This window comes from Biomphalaria glabrata, chromosome 4 (assembly GCF_947242115.1).
Source record: "Biomphalaria glabrata chromosome 4, xgBioGlab47.1, whole genome shotgun sequence".
Taxonomy (NCBI): domain Eukaryota; kingdom Metazoa; phylum Mollusca; class Gastropoda; family Planorbidae; genus Biomphalaria; species Biomphalaria glabrata.
The window spans coordinates 35,595,230-35,614,691 of NC_074714.1; the positions used below are offsets into that span (position 1 = coordinate 35,595,230).

Below are 19,462 nucleotides of genomic sequence, written 5' to 3' on the forward strand. Positions count from 1 at the left end.
TTGTATATGACATTGTTTTGTGTGTATTCAACTTGTATATGAGATTGTTTTGTGTGTATTCAACTTGTATATGAGATTGTTTTGTGTGTATTCAACTTGTATATGAGATTGTTTTGTGTGTATTCAACTTGTATATGACATTGTTTTGTGTGTATTCAACTTGTATATGAGATTGTTTTGTGTGTATTCAACTTGTATATGACATTGTTTTGTGTGTATTCAACTTGTATATGACATTGTTTTGTGTGTATTCAACTTGTATATCACATTGTTTAGTGTGTATTCAACTTGTATATCACATTGTTTTGTGTGTATTCAACTTGTATATGACATTGTTTTGTGTGTATTCAACTTGTATATCACATTGTTTAGTGTGTATTCAACTTGTATATGACATTGTTTAGTGTGTATTCAACTTGTATATGACATTGTTTAGTGTGTATTCAACTTGTATATGACATTGTTTAGTGTGTATTCAACTTGTATATCACATTGTTTTGTGTGTATTCAACTTGTATATGAGATTGTTTTGTGTGTATTCAACTTGTATATGAGATTGTTTTGTGTGTATTCAACTTGTATATGACATTGTTTTGTGTGTATTCAACTTGTATATGAGATTGTTTTGTGTGTATTCAACTTGTATATGAGATTGTTTTGTGTGTATTCAACTTGTATATGACATTGTTTTGTGTGTATTCAACTTGTATATGACATTGTTTTGTGTGTATTCAACTTGTATATGAGATTGTTTTGTGTGTATTCAACTTGTATATGAGATTGTTTTGTGTGTATTCAACTTGTATATGACATTGTTTTGTGTGTATTCAACTTGTATATGACATTGTTTTGTGTGTATTCAACTTGTATATGAGATTGTTTTGTGTGTATTCAACTTGTATATGACATTGTTTAGTGTGTATTCAACTTGTATATCACATTGTTTTGTGTGTATTCAACTTGTATATGACATTGTTTTGTGTGTATTCAACTTGTATATGACATTGTTTTGTGTGTATTCAACTTGTATATGAGATTGTTTTGTGTGTATTCAACTTGTATATGACATTGTTTTGTGTGTATTCAACTTGTATATGACATTGTTTTGTGTGTATTCAACTTGTATATGACATTGTTTTGTGTGTATTCAACTTGTATATGACATTGTTTTGTGTGTATTCAACTTGTATATGACATTGTTTTGTGTGTATTCAACTTGTATATGACATTGTTTTGTGTGTATTCAACTTGTATATGAGATTGTTTTGTGTGTATTCAACTTGTATATGACATTGTTTAGTGTGTATTCAACTTGTATATCACATTGTTTTGTGTGTATTCAACTTGTATATGACATTGTTTTGTGTGTATTCAACTTGTATATGACATTGTTTTGTGTGTATTCAACTTGTATATGACATTGTTTTGTGTGTATTCAACTTGTATATGACATTGTTTTGTGTGTATTCAACTTGTATATGACATTGTTTAGTGTGTATTCAACTTGTATATCACATTGTTTTGTGTGTATTCAACTTGTATATCACATTGTTTAGTGTGTATTCAACTTGTATATGACATTGTTTTGTGTATTTGACTTGCATTAATATTAATAAGAACAAAGTTACTAAAAACAAAATTCCATAAAAAACAAAAAAAAAAACAGAATACTTCAGCTGGGTACTAATATAGATATAGACCAGATTTACTATGTGTGTGTGTGAGAGAGAAAATCGTTGGTAGACTGTTGTAATTGCTAATGATGTAACTATTATAACTACCATCACTGTGAGACTTTTTTTTGCCTACTTATGTCTTTAATGATTGTGAACTAATAGATGACCTTAATTCCAAGCTATTGAAGTCTAGATTACGAAATGTATTGTATCTACGTCACTGACGGACAATTGTATTGTATTATTGAGTGTTAATTATGTTGTATTATTGAGTGCTAATCGAATTGTATTACTGAGTGCTAATTGTATTGTATTATTGAGTGCTAATTGTATTGTATTATTGAGTGTTAATTATATTGTATTATTGAGTGCTAATTGTATTGTATTACTGAGTGCTAATTGTATTGTATTATTGAGTGCTAATTGTATTGTATTATTGAGTGCTAATTGTATTGTATTATTGAGTGCTAATTGTATTGTATTATTGAGTGCTTATTGTATTGTATTATTGAGTGCTAATTGTGTTATTAAATTTCAACGTTGGCTAGAGTGCTCAATGCTGTCAAAATAATGTTGTGGGCTAATCTAATCTGACTTCGACTATGTATCAATTATTACTTAACATTAGCCACAGAACATTACAAGTTAAATATAGTTGATAACAACCTTCAGTTCTATAAAATGATACTTTATTAACCACTGGGAAATCCGTCCAGTCTTCCTAAAACGTCGCTATATCTAATTACTATTCAACTACTATTCAAAACACAACCTACTTCTAACATAACGCCATGTTGGTCTCCTGTTCGCCTAAGTCTACTACGTCATTAGTCTGTCTTACTACGTCATTACTTTTACTGTCGCTTAAACTATACACAATATCCTATACTCTTAGGCGAGCAATTCTTGTATATATATTTATATATATATATATATATATATATATATATATATATATATATATATATATATATATATATATAAATTTCATTTCGAAAACGGCTCTAACGATTTTCTTTAAAATTTCAAGGTATGTGCATAATCGTGAGAAAAAAATTCTCAACTCATTGGCCACATCGGGAAAACTCGAGGTCGACCGTTATATCGGTTTGAAAATGGCTCATTATCGAAAAATTAATTTTGGCTAGAATGTTTTATGAATGAAATTTTCTATATGACGTCAATGGGAAAAAAAACTTGACACCGCTTACGTCACTAGGCTCACAGCAGTACACTAAGACATTTCTTCGCAAACAAGAAAAAGTTTTAATGAATCAATGGGCGTAATTAAACATTTGCGCACCATCTTATTGTACATTGATCTATTATGAAACTCTAATCCTATACTCTTAAGCGAGCAATTCTTGTATGTATGTATGTATGTATGTATATATATTTATATTTATATATATATATAAATTTTATTTCGAAAACGGCTCTAACGTTTTTCTTTAAAATTTCACGGTATGTGCATAATAGTGAGAAAAAAATTCTCATCTCATTGGCCACATCGGGAAAACTCGAGATCGACCGTTATATCGGTTTGAAAATGGCTCATTATCGAAAAATTAATTTTGGCTAGAATGTTTTATGAATGAAAATTTTCCATGACGTAAACGGGAAAAACGCTGCTTACGTCACTAAGCTTACAGCAGTATACTAAAATATTTCTTTGCAAACAAGATCGAGTTCTAAAGGATCAATAGACCTAATTAAACATTTGCGCACCATCTTACTGTAGATTGATTTATTATAGAACTATGAAAGAAAAGTAATGAAATTAAATGTGCCGATATATGATTAGTTATTGTGTTTTAAGTGCTTAATAAGTTGTTTACTCTTTAATTGTGTAGAGCGGTGTAGATACCTTTTACTTTGTTGTTTATTTTGCTGGTGACCTCCAGCTGTCTCGTTCTGAGGTTGCATGCAACCATATGCTCTCTTCTATGTCAGCTAAGTCAAGTTTGCGCCATAAGCTGGTCTTTTAAGCGTTTCGGTGTTACGTAGACCACTTTTTAGCTCACCAAAAAAGACTGCCTTTGGCATGCGTTCGTCTGAGATTCGTCTCCCATACAGGATACTGCTCTGTCCAGCGTAACTGTCGGACTTAAAGAATTCGGATACACATTTGAGACCAAAAGAAAATTTGCTGCCGAGGACAAACGCAGACGCTAAAAGAAAATCTTAATCGAGCACCGCGGACAACGGTTATGCTTGCCTTGGAAGTGGCAAGATATGTAGGTCACAGCTGCAATCCTCATTAATTTTCGGACTCTAAGACAAGCCTTATTATTATTATTATTTTGCTGGTGAATTATTACCATGTGCTCATGCTTCGGTGTCTACCTCTCCTGTACCAAAACAAAGGAAAGGGTCATAACACAGCTTCTCTACGCCTTACTTGCTCACACTAAACATGATATCCATCTAGCGGTCAACGAGTTTGCGTACGCTGCAGTCTCTTTTGATTTAACTATAAACCTCGGTAAAAAGCTTGGAGTTAGGGCGTGTTGACGGAAGGCCCAAGAGAGATCTGAATGGAGGGATGTGTAAAAGCAGGCCATATCCCTCCACGGGCTGTAGCACCACTGGGATGGAAGGATGGCAAAAGCCGGTATGAACTTCTTATAGTCAGGCTGGGCAGGGCACGTATCCCGTATGGGTAACGAGCATATTGTTCGGCGCAACTGAGGTGCCCCACGGAAACGTTTCTTTAGAAAACTAATGCGATGATTTAAGTCTAATAAGAAAAAATGCGCCATTTTACTTTGTCACTAAGTGCATGTTTTACCCTATAACGTAGAAAAGTTACACTGCAATGACTTTCTTTCAAGCCATTAATAGTAAGCCTACAATTGTTTTACGCAAAAGATGGATTGTAAAACTATAAGACGGACGTGAGCTGTAGTTTGTCTAGGCTGTAGGAGGACTTAAAAGACTTTAAATTTAATCGACATGTACAATTAGGCCTACAATTAGAACTAACAGAACACTAAAACAACTCTTCAGATTAGTAGTCTTTATCCGATCGTTCATTTTCGTAATTACAAGAATATTCCCAAAATGACTTCGGGTATGACTTCCTTAACAAATTATTCATCCGAGCGAGGCTCGGTCACCTGATATTTATACTCTTAAGCGAGCAATTCTTATATGTATGTATATATATTTATATATATATATATATAAATTTTATTTCGAAAACGGCTCTAACGATTTTCTTTAAAAATTTCACGGTATGTGCATAATAGTGAGAAAAAAATTCTCAACTCATTGGCCACATTGGGAAAACTCGAGATCGACCGTTATATCGGTTTGAAAATGCCTCATTATCGAAAAATTAAGTTTGGCTAGAATGTTTTATGAATGAAAATTTTCCATGACGTAAACGGGAAAAACGCTGCTTACGTCACTATGCTTACCGCAGTACACTAAAATATTTCTTTGCAAACAAGAATAAGTTTTAAAGAATCAATAGACCTAATTAAACATTTGCGCACCATCTTACTGTAGATTGATTTATTATAGAACTATGAAATAAAAGTAATGAAATAAATGTGCCGATGTATGATTAGTTATTGTGTTTTAAGTGCTTAATAAGTTGTTTACACTGTGCTTAATAAGTTGTTTACACTTTAATTGTGTAGAGCGGTGTAGATACCTTTTACTTTGTTGTTTATTTTGCTGCTGACCTCCAGCTGTCTCGTTCTGAGGTTGCATGCAACCATGTGCTCTCTTCTATGTCAGCTAAGTCAAGTTTGCGCCATAAGCTGGTGTTTTAAGCGTTTCGGTGTTACGTCTCCCACTTTTTAGCTCACCAAAAAAGACTGCCTTTGGCATGCGTTCGTCTGAGATTCGTCTCCCATACAGGATACTGTTCTGTCCAGCGTAACTTTCGGACATAAAGAATTCCCTCTATACAAAGGCCGCGGATACACATTTGAGACCAAAAGAAAATTTGCTGCCGTGGACAGACGCAGACGCTAAAAGAAAATCTTAATCGAGCACCGCGGACAATGGTTATGCTTGCCTTGGATGTGGCAAGATATGTAGGTCACAGCTGCAATCCTCATTAATTTTCGGACTCTAAGACAAGCCTTATTATTATTATTATTTTGCTGGTGAATTATTACCATGTGTTCATGCTTCGGTGTCTACTGTCCTGTACCAAAACAAAGGAAATGGTCATAACACAACTTCTCTACGCCTTACTTGCTCACACTAAACATGATATCTAGCGAGCGGTCAACGAGTTTGCTTACGCTGCAGCCTCTTTTGATTTAACTATAAACCTCGGTAAAAAGCTTGGAGTTAGGGCGTGTTGACGGAAAGCCCAGGAGAGATCTGAATGGAGGGATGTGTAAAAGCAGGTCATAGCACCACTGGGATGGATGGATGAGGCAAAAGCCGGTATGAACTTCTTATAGTCCGACAGTCAGGCTGTGCAGGGCACGTATCCCGTATGGGTAACGAGCATATTGTTTGGCGTAACAGAGATGCCCCACGGAAACGTTACTTTAAAAAACTAATGCAATGATTTAAGTCTAATAAGAAAAAATGAGCCATTTTACTTTGTCACTAAGTGCATGTTTTACCCTATAACGTAGAGAAGTTACACTGCAAAGACTTTCTTCCAAGCCAATAATAGTAAGCCTACAATAGTTTTACGCAAAAGATGGATTGCAATACTTTAAGACGGACTTGAGCTGTAGTTTGTCTAGACTGTAGGAGGACTTAAAAGACTTTAAATTTAATCGACATGTTCAATTAGGCCTACAATTAGAACTAACAGAACACTAAAACAACTCTTCAGATTAGTAGTCTTTATCCGATCGTTCATTTTCGTAATTACAAGAATATTCCCAAAATGACTTCGGGTATATAACCTTCCGAAATTATTTAACCGAGCGAGGTTCGGCCACCTGGTACAAAAATATTCTCAAAATGACTTCGGGTATATATCCTTCCTTAACAAATTATTCATCCGAGCGAGGCTCGGTCACCTGATATTATTTAACTAACTAAACTAACCTACTCTCTAAACTAGTACATTACATTTCATTGTAATTATTTACAAGTAGGTGAACATATGAACATTTGTTAAAGTGCTTAATGTATTGCCATGGCAACAATTATGCTAATATACTAAATGTATCAAGTCATTGAATGCTAGAGTGTTTAGGTATTGTATCTATGTCTCTGAATGCTTGAGTTTGGCAAAGTGTTTTGTGCCAAAGTAGAGAACTCCTGACGTGCCTAAGTAGATTAGAACAATAGGCTTGTGATTGATTTCTCAATGAGAGAGGATTTCTTTTTTAGAATTGATTTAATTGAAACACTGTTTTTCTTATTCAACGCATAAAATGATTTTTTTAAATATGGAAGTCTATAAAATGGAAGAGCATCGATGTCTCGGTATAATTTCACTGCTAGAGATTCAGTCCATATATTTAGTATAGGCACTGTATAGGAGGCTTGACAGTTTGTACTGGTTCATGTCATTGATTTTGTCTGTAGATCTAGGGACATGACCAGCTAACAAGATGTATCCAATAAGAAGAGTTTAGCGTTGTTTTTTTTTGTTGAGACATGCTCATGCTTGACCTACATTTTGTTTTACACTTCCGTGATGTTCATGAACTGGGTCAAAAGAAAGCAAAGTCGTCTTCAGCTAAAGATACAGTGCAAGATTAGGTTTCATTATTTTATCTTTTTTTTTACCATCAGTTCTGCCATCTTTTGAATCTTCTGTCCTGTCAGCGATTAAATACCGAAATAAATCAAAAGTTTGGCTACAAATCTAGTTGGTTCTAATGGCTCTAGGTGTAGCACTATGTTTGTTGTGTGTAATCCAGTAGTACACTGCTGTATTTGCAGGTCAGCCCGGGTCAAGAGATCATCACCCAAGGAGACGACGGGGACAATTTCTATGTGATAGATAAGTACGTGCCTCTGTGTGTGTGTGTGTCTCATCGTTGTGTGTGTGTGTGTGTGTGGTGCGTGCGTCTGTCGTGGTTGTTAACCATTTTGAATGTGTTCTATTTACCTTTCCTTTGAAACTAGTATGTGAATAGAAGTATAATGTATCTCCTGTTTTTATCTTCAGAGCATCCACATGTTGATACATAACACATACACGCATAAACAAACACACGCACACATGTCTCTCTAATTGAGAGTTAGAGATAATCGACTCATCTTTTATGTGGTGACAATTACGACCTGGATATAAACCTTTAACAGTGATATGTATCATTTCTAATGTACCGTACTCGTTTGGTTGGACACACCCTTATTTGTGTCTTACATTATTAATGAGCTCCATGTAGAGAGCTACCATATCAGATACACACACTTTTAATATCACGTCTAAAAAGACTCTGGCCGCTAGTTAGTAATAAGTTCCAGTTGAAATAGGACTTGACAAAATGTTGGATAGGTTCGTGTTGCAATGTTTAGTTCATCCTAATCATCTCGTACTTGTACTGGTCTCATTCTACTGGTACGCTGGGATGACATATCTAAATTACGTTGGTGTTTGTAATCAACTTGATCTAGATTATAGAAACACATATTGCGAATGTAGATTTGTGTGAAGATAATGTTTAGAGATTAACAGTGACCAGTTTAGGAAGCTGAACAATACACCATGTCTGTATGTATGGACATATAAGAAGCTGGTAGCTATGTTTGCTTGAAAAGTTGAGGCGGATGGCTCAAGACAGCTGTAGATCAATAGAATTGATGAGAGAACTTTGTCAACTACAATTCAATCACAAGTCTGAGAATGATCATTTCAGTTGTCATGTCTGTTGAACTGCTGTCTATGTTAGTACAGAATGTACTTCATGTCTAGATGAGTGGAAATAGCTTTTCACTGTGTGTCTAGCTGCTCTATTGACAGCATTGATCATGTTGTTTGTATTGTCACCACTAGGCCACAGAGAGAATGCTTGGGTGTTAACATACTTTGTGCATTTGTGACTTCTGTATGTCATCCTGAACACATACTCACCTTTAGACAACACCTTTTTTTTTTTTAGCCTTTATATCCCCCCTCCCCCTTTTTTTTCTCTTCTCACATTAACTACACTCTCCTCTTTTTTTTCCCTTCTCTATACAATGTTGTTTTTCCTCCCTGTAATTCTTTCTTTTCTTCTCTTTTTCTCTGACATTTTGATCAACTGTGTGTGTCTCCAATCAACTTACTGGTGGTGGTATTGTTGTCAGACATAATGAAATCATTATTGATCCAATATTCAATAAACACAAGTGCACCTAGATTGTTGAACACAAAATTGAGCGCTTACCCCTCCATTCTGTGAGGAGGAGATTATTTCTTGGTTCTAGTGTGTACACAGAAGTTATGGTTGATTGGTTGTCAAGTGGCCTTATCATATCTGCTGAATGGATTAATTGGAAACTTATGAGCTGAGTGGGTTTTCATGGCGTTTCTTTCACTTATTGGGTTAATGGAGATTGGTGTGGGGGGCCATGTGAGATACCTGCCCTTTAAATTATAAAAATATTTTTTTTGGTTCTATCATTCTTCCAGCAAGGATGTGTAGCACCCCACTTTTATCACACTACGTTTTCTCACCACAATGATTTGATCACATTTCTTCTCAATATGTAAGACACTACCCTTTTTTTTCCATTAGAATCATAATACTTTGCTCCCATGACTTTTTAGATTTGGATCCTCCTCCACTGTTTGGCCCATAGGGCTTGTTTCCATTCTTTGTTTTTAATCATTTGATCACTGAAAGTACTTTAATCATCACTTATTCACCTTAAGTTTAGATTGTCACCACATCTTATAGCAGTGATCACACAATGTTCTATTCACTACTTTAATCATCATTTATTCCCCTTTACTTTAAGAAAGTTACGACATGTTATAGCAGAAACAACAAAAATATTGAAAGTCACCATTTTAATCTCAGAATTTCATTTTATCACTTAACTGTATAAATTTAGCTTTCTGCTATGGTATTTCTATTGTGTGCAATCTTGTAAACTGCCCTATATATGTCAGTGTTTAGAGCTTTCCAAACAAACAAACAAAAAATATCTTTGAACCCAGTCAACCATGTCAGCAATCCAGTCCATTTCTTATCCACCTAAAGTCTCCTGGAGCATCCACTAGTGTAAATACACTGACACTTGTCATACTTAGTCTCAATGTGTGCGTGTGTGTGTGTGTTTGGAGAAAGGTAGAGGTGGGGAAGGAGGTTGTAGAGCAATACAAAGGACATAAAAGTGATAAAGGTGACACCCATCCAAAAACAAAATGGTAAAGTTAGCCCTGAACTAGGCAGTTGAAGACTAACAGTACTGATTTTTTTTTTTAATATTAGTGTTTGAGCCTAGAAACAAAAGAATAGGAAATATTTGAAATATTATTTGAAAGTTATATTTTATAATAGGAATAATTTTTTTTTTAGTTTGGCTGTAATTGAATGTTTTGTCTAACCTTATGCTGGTCAAATGGGTCAGTTCACTTGTCAGATGGTCATGTAATGTAAATGTCCAGTTTCTGAAACCACACTGGTTAGTTCCATGGTAACCTTGCACTGCTTTTATTAGCCTGTTTGTTTTAATCCCAATTCCTATTTCCCAGACAAATTCTACCCAGCTAATGTATTGCTCAATCCTATCTAATGTATTGTTCAATCCTAGCTAATGTATTGTTCAATCCTATCTAATGTATTGTTCAATCCTATCTAATGTATTGTTCAATCCTATCTAATGTATTGTTCAATCCTAGCTAATGTATTGTTCAATCCTAGCTAATGTATTGTTCAATCCTATCTAATGTATTGTTCAATCCTAGCTAATGTATTGTTCAATCCTATCTAATGTATTGTTCAATCCTAGCTAATGTATTGTTCAATCCTAGCTAATGTATTGTTCTAATGTATTTTTAAATCCTATCTAATGTATTGTTCAAACCTCTCTGTCCAGTGGGAAATATGATATCAAAGTCAACAACAAAATAGTTGGCCATTACAACAATGAAGGTTTCTTTGGAGAGTTAGCCTTGATGTATAATATGCCAAGAGCAGCCACCATAGTGGCATCTTCAAAAGGCACAGTCTGGGGTCTGGTAAGTTGCACAGTGGTTCATGTTTCTCTTTTGCTAACTTGAAATAGATCTAAAGCTGTTAGACTGTACATTTGAGAGTTTCTGCCACTAAACCATTTGGGATCGTTGCAGGACAGACAGACTTTTAGAAGAATAGTATTGAAAACAGCCTTCAATAAGAGGAAGCGGTATGAGAAGTTAATAGAAGGCTGTTCCATGCTGAAATCACTTGATGTAAGTACTGAAACACTTTTAGATTGATAGATTGTCTTGAAAGGTTGATCACAGTTAGTGAAAATTCCAGCAATTTCTATCCCTTTTTCTAATATCTTGATGGAACTCAAAAATAAGGAATGAATTTCAGCATTCACTTATTTCTTCTATTTATGTAGGCCCATACATTGGGAAAATCAGATTAGGTGTTGCAATGCAGATGAGAAAAAGAAATAAAGGGAGATCATTGTTGTGTCATCATCTTGTCTAATGGAATAGTGTTAAAAATATTTGACAACATTAATCCTTATACTTAATTATTTGTTAGTGTATCAGTTCAACCCTAAAACATCAACCTACTGGTTAACTGACAAATAACAATTCTTTAGAAAAACATAGGGTACATATTTAAAATGTAGAGAACTTATAGACTAATCTGTGTGTCAACTTTATTTGATCTAGATTATTCATTTAATGCAATTATACACATTCACATATGTTTGCTTTAAGTAAAAATTTAATTTCTTAGGTGGGTTATGGTTAGGAAGAAGTCACATAGTAGATAAAGTTAGTGTACAGTTGGACCATATCATTGAGTTTCTGAACTTTATCAAAGTTGGGCCTTTGAAGCTTCTCACAAGATGATTTGATTGTCTATTAACTTACTAGTTGATTTTAATGAAACTGATTGGTTGAACACTGAATACTTTGTAACACTTTGTGTGTGTGTGTGTGTGTGATAAAATATTATTTCATTACTAAGTAAGCCAACAATATAAACTTCTGGGTTGCTTTGATAAACCTTTTATTTCCTGCATTGTATTAAGGCCTTCCCATCTAATTAATGGTTAAGCACCATCTGTTGGTGTTTCATCCTGGTCCAGGGTCACATGATGTACTTCATTAGAGTTTTTCCATCTAGCACTTGCCAGCCAAATAATTGTCTTCCCCTATGGCCTGGTGTTTGTGGCAACAACAAGTTGGTCATTGATGGATAGCTGGCTCCCCTAACCCTCCCCTCTCCTCCGCTTTCTTTCCCTTTTTTTTTCTTCTTTTATCTTAGCTTGTTCTTAATCCTTTTGATATGAGAGTTAAGGCCCTTTAGATTGGTTCCCAAGGTTCCCTTTTCTTTTTTTTTTGCTCATTATCATTTATTTTGTTCTGTAATATCTTGCTTGATTGTAATTGTACTAATCCTATATGATCTTGTTTGATGGACCAAATGAAGCAGTTTATTGATATAATTAGTTTGTCTTTGTTTAAAATTGTATTTTTTATATGAAAAATGAAAAAGGTTTGGCTGGTGTAACAGCTCAACTCTTGTGACTGGCTAGATTTCAGATCTGTGTGGTGGACTTCTTCAGTGTAGTGGATCTCAGTTGTTGGTTTTTTCTCACCAATTTTGTATAAACTTATACTTTTTAAAATAATAATGCTAGGTCTAGTAAGTAGACATTTTGGTGTACTACTGAATGGTGGGAGGTGCCTCTCTTCTCCCTCAGTGTAGCTGGTTGTTGGTTGCTAAATAGACTGGGACATTTTGTGGCTACTGTCAGGACTACTAGCAAGTAGTGATCTACTGGAGGAACTCACCTTTGACCTGAGACTCTAGCCAGAGGTTGTGATAAAGCCTGGGATGGACTTGTGTGTGACAACATTTAGCTAGAGGTTCACCATTGATCAGATGTTTAGTCTTGGCTGAAAGAAGAACATTGTCTCAGGAATCCTGCTGTTCACCTCAAAAAATGACTTCATAATTTATCTATCTCAATCTTATAGTAAATAGTGTTTTAATATTGCAGATTAAGATTATTACTATAATTGGCAAATAAACAATAACAAAAGAAAAAACAACACATTAATCTCATGAAAAGCATCTACATCTGTGTTGACAATTTAAGATGTACAAATACATAATGATTTTTTTTTATCTTACTAATTGAAAAAAATATACACTTATTCTGACCTTTTCTCCTTCAAGAGAATGTCAATTTTCATGATTGATCCCTAATTAATATAAATAAGTTTCATCCTTTGCAGTCTCATGCCTCTAAAGAAACTTGTTTTGACCTGAATGTGAATTTTATTTGCCATTAAGACTATTAACACAGTTACTAAGCTGCATATTTATTTAAGTTGAATCAAGAATTCAAATACTATTTTGTTTCTATGTTTGTTGCAGGCAAACCAGAACACTCCGGTTTGATGTTAGGAGAGTCTTGGTTGAAATGTATAAGTTTTTTTGTTGTTTTTTTTTTCAGATGTATGAGCGTATGAATGTGTGTGATGCCTTGACTTCTCAAGCATTTGCCCCAGGAGATAAAATTATAACTCAGGTGAGACCTTTTGCTTTTCTGATTTGCAATATTTTGTCATTCTTGTTATATGATACCTCTAAATAATATTATACTTCATATTATTGTCTTATTCCATCAGTTCAATGAAACAGGGAAGTAAAACAATGGCCATTGATCTGATGGGCCCCAGCAACTTCTTTTGTAATCCACACAATACTCTGGTCTGCCTAGTACAAATATGCTGACCTAACCATTGGGTACAAGCTAAAACATTTCCTTCCTTCCCCCCATTTCTTTGTTTACCAGTCAGTGTGGCGATGCTCCAAGCTTCTCTTTCCTCATGGATGTTGCATCAACAATGTTTTGGTTTTTAGGCCATGAATGTAAGCTATGGTCTGAATGTAAGCTATGGTCTGAATGTAAGCTATGGTCTGAATGTAAGCTGCATCTGAATTTCAGACCCTTTACAAACTCAAAAAGTGTGCAGCTTAAATTAAATAGAATACTACTACTTCTATGGCCTCCTTCAGTCGCGAAGCGACTATGGATCATCTCATGGAAATGAGATGAATGCCTGGGCATTAGCTGTGGCCCACACATCAGTTCCACGCAGCTGATGTATCCAAAGTAGTGGCAGTGCCGATACAGTTAAGGGTCAGCGGCGTCGCAGGTTCTGCCAGGGTGTAGCACTGGGTGCTGCGAACTGCCTTAGGGTCACAAGCTCCTGATTTTTCCTCAGGGTTGACTCCCAAAGCCTTTCCCATGATTGGGTATAGCTGCAAGGCAGCAGAGTTTTGAATTCAGAGTTTTCCTTCTCCTAGGTGGGTAGCCAGTGAATGGGATACATAGAAAACTAGCATCCGAGAATTATGTAAGCTAACAAGTAGAGTTATTAGAATGCACACTGAAATAAATAAATAAAATCATCATTGCTATTTATTTGTTGTATTTTCCTTTGCTAGGGCAGTGAAGGTTCACATGTTGTAAGTTGTGTGCTGCGTGTCTAACAGTGACCTAACATAGCGTATCAAAACTTAGTTTCTGTCTAGCATTAGGATAACATGCACTTTTGAGTTCCATTGTATGAAATGACTCAACATTTTTTTTTGGTTTCACTATTGCTTCTTTAGATAAAGAATAGTAGTTAAGCTTGTCTTTAAACATCTCGCTTGTGCTCTGTGCTGTTATTGATAAATTTGTATGTTTACAATTTAAACCTTCTTAAAAGTTTTTTGACTTCATATTTATAAAGTTTGTTAAACTTGGGTTCTTATTCAAGTGTGAAATATATACATTCCTGTGTATAATTGTCTAATTGTAAACTGTAAATTGTCCTAGTTAAAGATTCCTCCTGTTTGTATTGCTAGGGTGACAAGGCTGATTGTATGTATTTTGTGGAGGAAGGTGAGGTACGAGTGGCCATGATCAACAAGGTGAGTTCAAATTATCTTTGATATTGTTTACTCTTTACTTACCCACTTGCACATTTTTTTGTTGCTCCCTTTGTTCAGGTACCGTAGTAATAATTAATGGTCAGTCTACAGGAAAACTAAAAAGGTAGACTCCAAGAGAATATAAGTTTCTGTGTATTTTTGTGGCTAGGTTTCTGTAATATAGGATTATAAATGTATAACAAGTATAACAAAATAGATGCTATTGGTGGGTCTATTTAGTGTGGGGGCATTTCTGAAGGCTAAGGCTTAGTAGAAACAATCCTAGAATATGGAACACCCAAAATAGATTGCAAACATCACAAATGAATAGTCACATTTGACTAGAGCAACACCATTGGTAAAAAACAACTTAAAAACACTTCTGGGCAGTAGACCAAAAAGTAAATTAGCAAAACCAAAACAAAAAACAACCTCTAAACAAATTGCAAATTGAAAACCATAACCCTGATGACCTATTTAGAAACTGACAAAGAAAACAGTGCATTATGGGAGGATGTGTATGAGCCATTAGAGCATGGAAAGGGTTCCTTGAATCCGAAGGGAAATGACTTACTAAGAATTGAATTCTCTAATAGAGCATAGATGTTTTGGATAACAAATTGACAGGCACCGGATGTAAATATGTTCTTTTTTTGAATAAATATAAATTTATATTGATCTAATGAGTTTTCCCCTTTATGCTGAGCCAGTCCTAAAGGAAAAATTAATTAGTCTTCCCTCATGAGACATTAGTATTGCTGTGGCCTCAGAATACAAGCCACAAGGTCACATTAGCTCTCAAGTTTGACTTTCCCCTATACTAGTATTACACCAATAAAAGTTTGGGCACTGTATCATCAAAGTATCCTTCTAATGTGTCTCCACGTTTCCTATTTCAGGCAGATGGGGTAAGAGATTTTTCTAGTTTGATGGTTTTCTTCTCATTTTCAAAGCTTGAGTTTGTTTTTTTATTTATAGAGAAATCATTTTGAATTTTCATTTCATAGAACAATAGCTTATGCTTTTTTAAAAAAAAAAAACATGCTTTAAAAAATGTATTTGAGATACCTGGTGTGTATTAGAGGCATAATTCTTAAATTAACTTTTTTTTTTCAAAAAACTTCTCATAGGTGTTAGGATTTCTCTGTCTTAACTTACCTTAAATTCTCATGTAATTTCTAACAATTATTCTTTAAATATTTGGAGATTATTATTTTTTTAGCCAAAGTTTAAATTAGATTTCTAGTCAGTACATTTGGATATATTACTATTATTCTTCTAAGTCTTGTATTGTGTTGGTTTCAATAGATATTTACTAAAAAAAATTCTAAACATTTTTTGCCTATGTGAAGATTATTTTCTTCTAAAATAGTACCTACTCTCTTTGATTAGACTTCTTAACTGATGTGCTGTAACTGATTGGTAGTCCTGGTCAGTCCACTTAGCATGTGTACTAACTGCTTTATGTTTGCTTACAATAATACTTGCTAGATTGATTTGGTGTTCACAGTGTGACTTGTAGTGACATTCTACCAGATTTTTTTTCCTTCTCGTGTCATTGCTACTCTTAGTACTGAATGAACTCATATCTACTTTTACAGCAACTGACTGGCTATTTAATGGATTGCAGCTTGTACACTGTATAATTCAAATATTCCAAAGAATGTATCTCAGAATTAAAGCATGCATTTATTAGTTAGCATTATAGAACTATAGTTGACTCTTGATAGTTCAGTGGTTACAAGACCGAAAGGGTTTGGAAAACTGAAAACATGGAATAGTCAAAGGTTAGCTGTACCGGGTACTTCAAAGTATTCAATTTATGTCATAATAAGATCTTCTCTTAGACTTTGAAGGGTACCATTTAAAATGAACACTTAAAAGACAAATTACAAAAAATACAAAACATGATTTCAGCTTTCACATACCACTACTTAATTGTACTACATTCACAGTATACAGTATACATTAATTACATGAATTTACATCATGCCATGTCTGATTTCTGAGTGTGTCATATTATGAAGTGTTTTACTATCAAAGAGTCTACTGTACTAAATTTATTCTACCAGAAATCTGACATAAAGTTATTCTGTGTGTTATTAAATGCTTTTTCACAGGCTGACCCTAAGGCTACTGTTGAAAAAGAAATCAATCGTATAGGCCCAGGAGGATATTTTGGAGGTGAGTGACTGTCAGCAGTGTGAGTGCTTTGTAGAAAAAGCAATTAGTGAATGATCTATAGCAAGAACTTATTTCCCTCATTTTCCATTAATGACTAATCCCATGAACAGAGTGTATTCAATGTACATCTAGGCTTCTATCTCAATCAATGTGCCTAAGCTCCTTATCAATAACAATGTAATGCAAACATTTACACAGAAACTTTCCTCTATACTGAGGCTCCCTGCCCCATCACACTTAGTATTTGCTCACATCCTGGTCTTTGAAAAGAAGGAATAATCCAACTAAGTTACCCAGAGCTTGTTCTCCTTACACCATCAAGGCTCTCTGTGCCATAGCTATCCTATTCAAATATGGGGCTACCAATGTTTTGATCAATCATGCTTTTATCACCAAGACAACAAAGAACTTAACATTTAGTCCTAGACAAGTTTCCATAATGATGCAGCCAAGTCACTTGCTCAGTTACTAAATCACATGAAACTATAACATATTCATTTGTTTCTCCATCAGTGACAAGGATGCTCTGTGTTACAATTATTTGTGATGGGCAGTTCCAAGGAAATTAATAAAACTGCATTATATGACAAAAATTTTAATAAAATAGATGTAAATTGACACAAAAATAAAACATCTCTTTATTATATTTTGTAATGTATACAAGCAAGAATTATTTATATACTGTCAGAATTTTTTCTTTGCATTAATTTTTTTCCTCATTATATGCTTAATAAATATCGATCTTCACTTGTGTTTCCCAAAAAAATTTAAAGTTGTCCAATGTTTCTTGTTTTGTAGAATTGGCATTAGTGACTAATAAACCACGAGCTGCTTCAGTCTATGCCATTGGCCCTGTCAAATGTGCAGGTTAGTGATATCAAATGTTGGTAATATTTCTGAAGTTATTCTAGGCTAAAAATGTAGGCTAAATCTCATTGCATGTTTTTTTGTTTGTTTGCTCCATTTAGTGCTGGATGTCCATGCTTTTGAAAGACTGATGGGTCCCTGCATGAACATTATGAAGCGAAACATTGAAAACTATGAAGCCCAGTTAGTCCAGATATTTGGCAACAAGTCCAATATCTCTGATTTACGATGAAATTAGCCAATAAAAACTTAGTTTTCAATTAGTACCTTTGGATCAAGAATGAATTCTGAATGTTAGCTAGGTAAAAAGTGATAAACCCTGACTTTAATCAGGGACAAATTTCCAAAAGTTTTCATATTTTACAGGGTAAAACTGATTTTTCTCTTATCACAAAAATTCCTTTTTGAAAATAGCTACCTCAATCTTTTGTCTAGTGTGAGCACATTATTATTGCAATGAACAGCAGTATTATGCTAGAATACAATTTACTTGAAAGTGGTCCTAAAAATGCTTATCTCAAATGTGGTATTGAAACAATAGCATTGCAATGACCTCATTACTAATAACCATTGTATGGCTAACAATGCAGGAAGAAACCATTATGTTACTGGTACTGGTAAAATGGTTTATGAACAGAAAATAGTATTGATTGCCTCCCTGTTTGAATCAAACATCTTCAACATGCTCTAGTGCAGTGAATGACTTCAGAATGTATATTTGTATTGTGTTTATTCAATCAAATCTTTTTTTTTGAACCCATTCATCTGTTCTCTTTGTTTTTGTTTTCACAACACTCTTGGGTCAGTTCAACTTGGTGAGTGATTGGTTTTAGGGTTTTCCTTTGGGGGTTGGGGGGTAAGATTCAAAGCAATATGGAAATAACATCAGTGTATACACACCACATATAAATATGTAACAAAATATATGTGATGTTGATCCTTTGTATTTTGCTCTGTCATTCTTAAGAAATTATTTATATGTTTGACATAATAAATAGAAGTTATATGTGTGCTTTAAATACCAAATCATCATTATTTTTTTCTGTTTCAAATTTGCTCAATCAAATATATCTATGTGTTATTATGTGTTGTTTTAATGACCATGTGATGTTGCTTAGGACGGTGCTAATGGGCCAAAGATTTTATTTGATGCTGTAAGCATGGGAATAAATGTTAGAAAGGCCCAACTATTTCTGTATTATACATATATGTCTATAAAAAAAAAAAGCATTATGCTGTCAACCATGAATAATGGATCCTCCTATCATGTTGTTCTCCTTCATTATCTAAATGTGGATCACTGCACTCAATGTTATAGAAATAACAAGTCAATAGTGAAAAAAAATGTGGGAATCATTGCAAAATATCTAATGCAGCAATTCTCTTGCCAACTTTGATTGTAATTGTTGTCACATAGCTGTATGTGGTATTTATGGGTGAATACATTTTCTGTACAATTTTGTTCACAGCTGAAGTTTAAAATAAATTTAAAAAAAAGAATCTAGAATTGGCCAAAATAGAAGAACATCTGCTTTCAAATTACTTTGGCTGGCAATTGTTTTGTTTTCATTAGTTTGAGAGTGAATGTTAACTTTTTTTTTTTCAAAATCTTTTTCCCATTGTGTTTATTCAGTAGTCACCTGCTGCATGTGTAGGACTTAACCAATAAAATTATTGACTTGAGACTTGATTTATTTTATTATC

The 19,462-nt window shown here is 34.2% G+C and overlaps 1 protein-coding gene across 8 annotated transcripts in view; it reads left to right on the forward strand.

Moving 5' to 3' along the window:
* LOC106054102 (cAMP-dependent protein kinase type II regulatory subunit-like) overlaps positions 1–19,441 on the forward strand; it is an 81,356-nt gene extending 61,915 nt beyond the window's left edge. For 5 of the 8 annotated variants that reach the window (XM_056026929.1, XM_056026932.1, XM_056026930.1 and 2 more), the window contains 10 exons: positions 7,554–7,618; positions 10,644–10,785; positions 10,897–10,998; positions 13,239–13,313; positions 14,237–14,257; positions 14,642–14,707; positions 15,607–15,615; positions 16,828–16,891; positions 17,690–17,758; positions 17,860–19,441. In XM_056026929.1, the coding sequence (XP_055882904.1) occupies positions 7,554–7,618; positions 10,644–10,785; positions 10,897–10,998; positions 13,239–13,313; positions 14,237–14,257; positions 14,642–14,707; positions 15,607–15,615; positions 16,828–16,891; positions 17,690–17,758; positions 17,860–17,990 (744 nt within the window). In that variant the 3' untranslated portion in view covers positions 17,991–19,441. The remainder of the gene's footprint in view (positions 1–7,553; positions 7,619–10,643; positions 10,786–10,896; positions 10,999–13,238; positions 13,314–14,236; positions 14,258–14,641; positions 14,708–15,606; positions 15,616–16,827; positions 16,892–17,689; positions 17,759–17,859) is intronic. The other 3 variants (XM_056026926.1, XM_056026927.1, XM_056026928.1) reach the window with 3 other exon arrangements.
* The last annotated feature ends 21 nt before the right edge of the window (positions 19,442–19,462 follow it).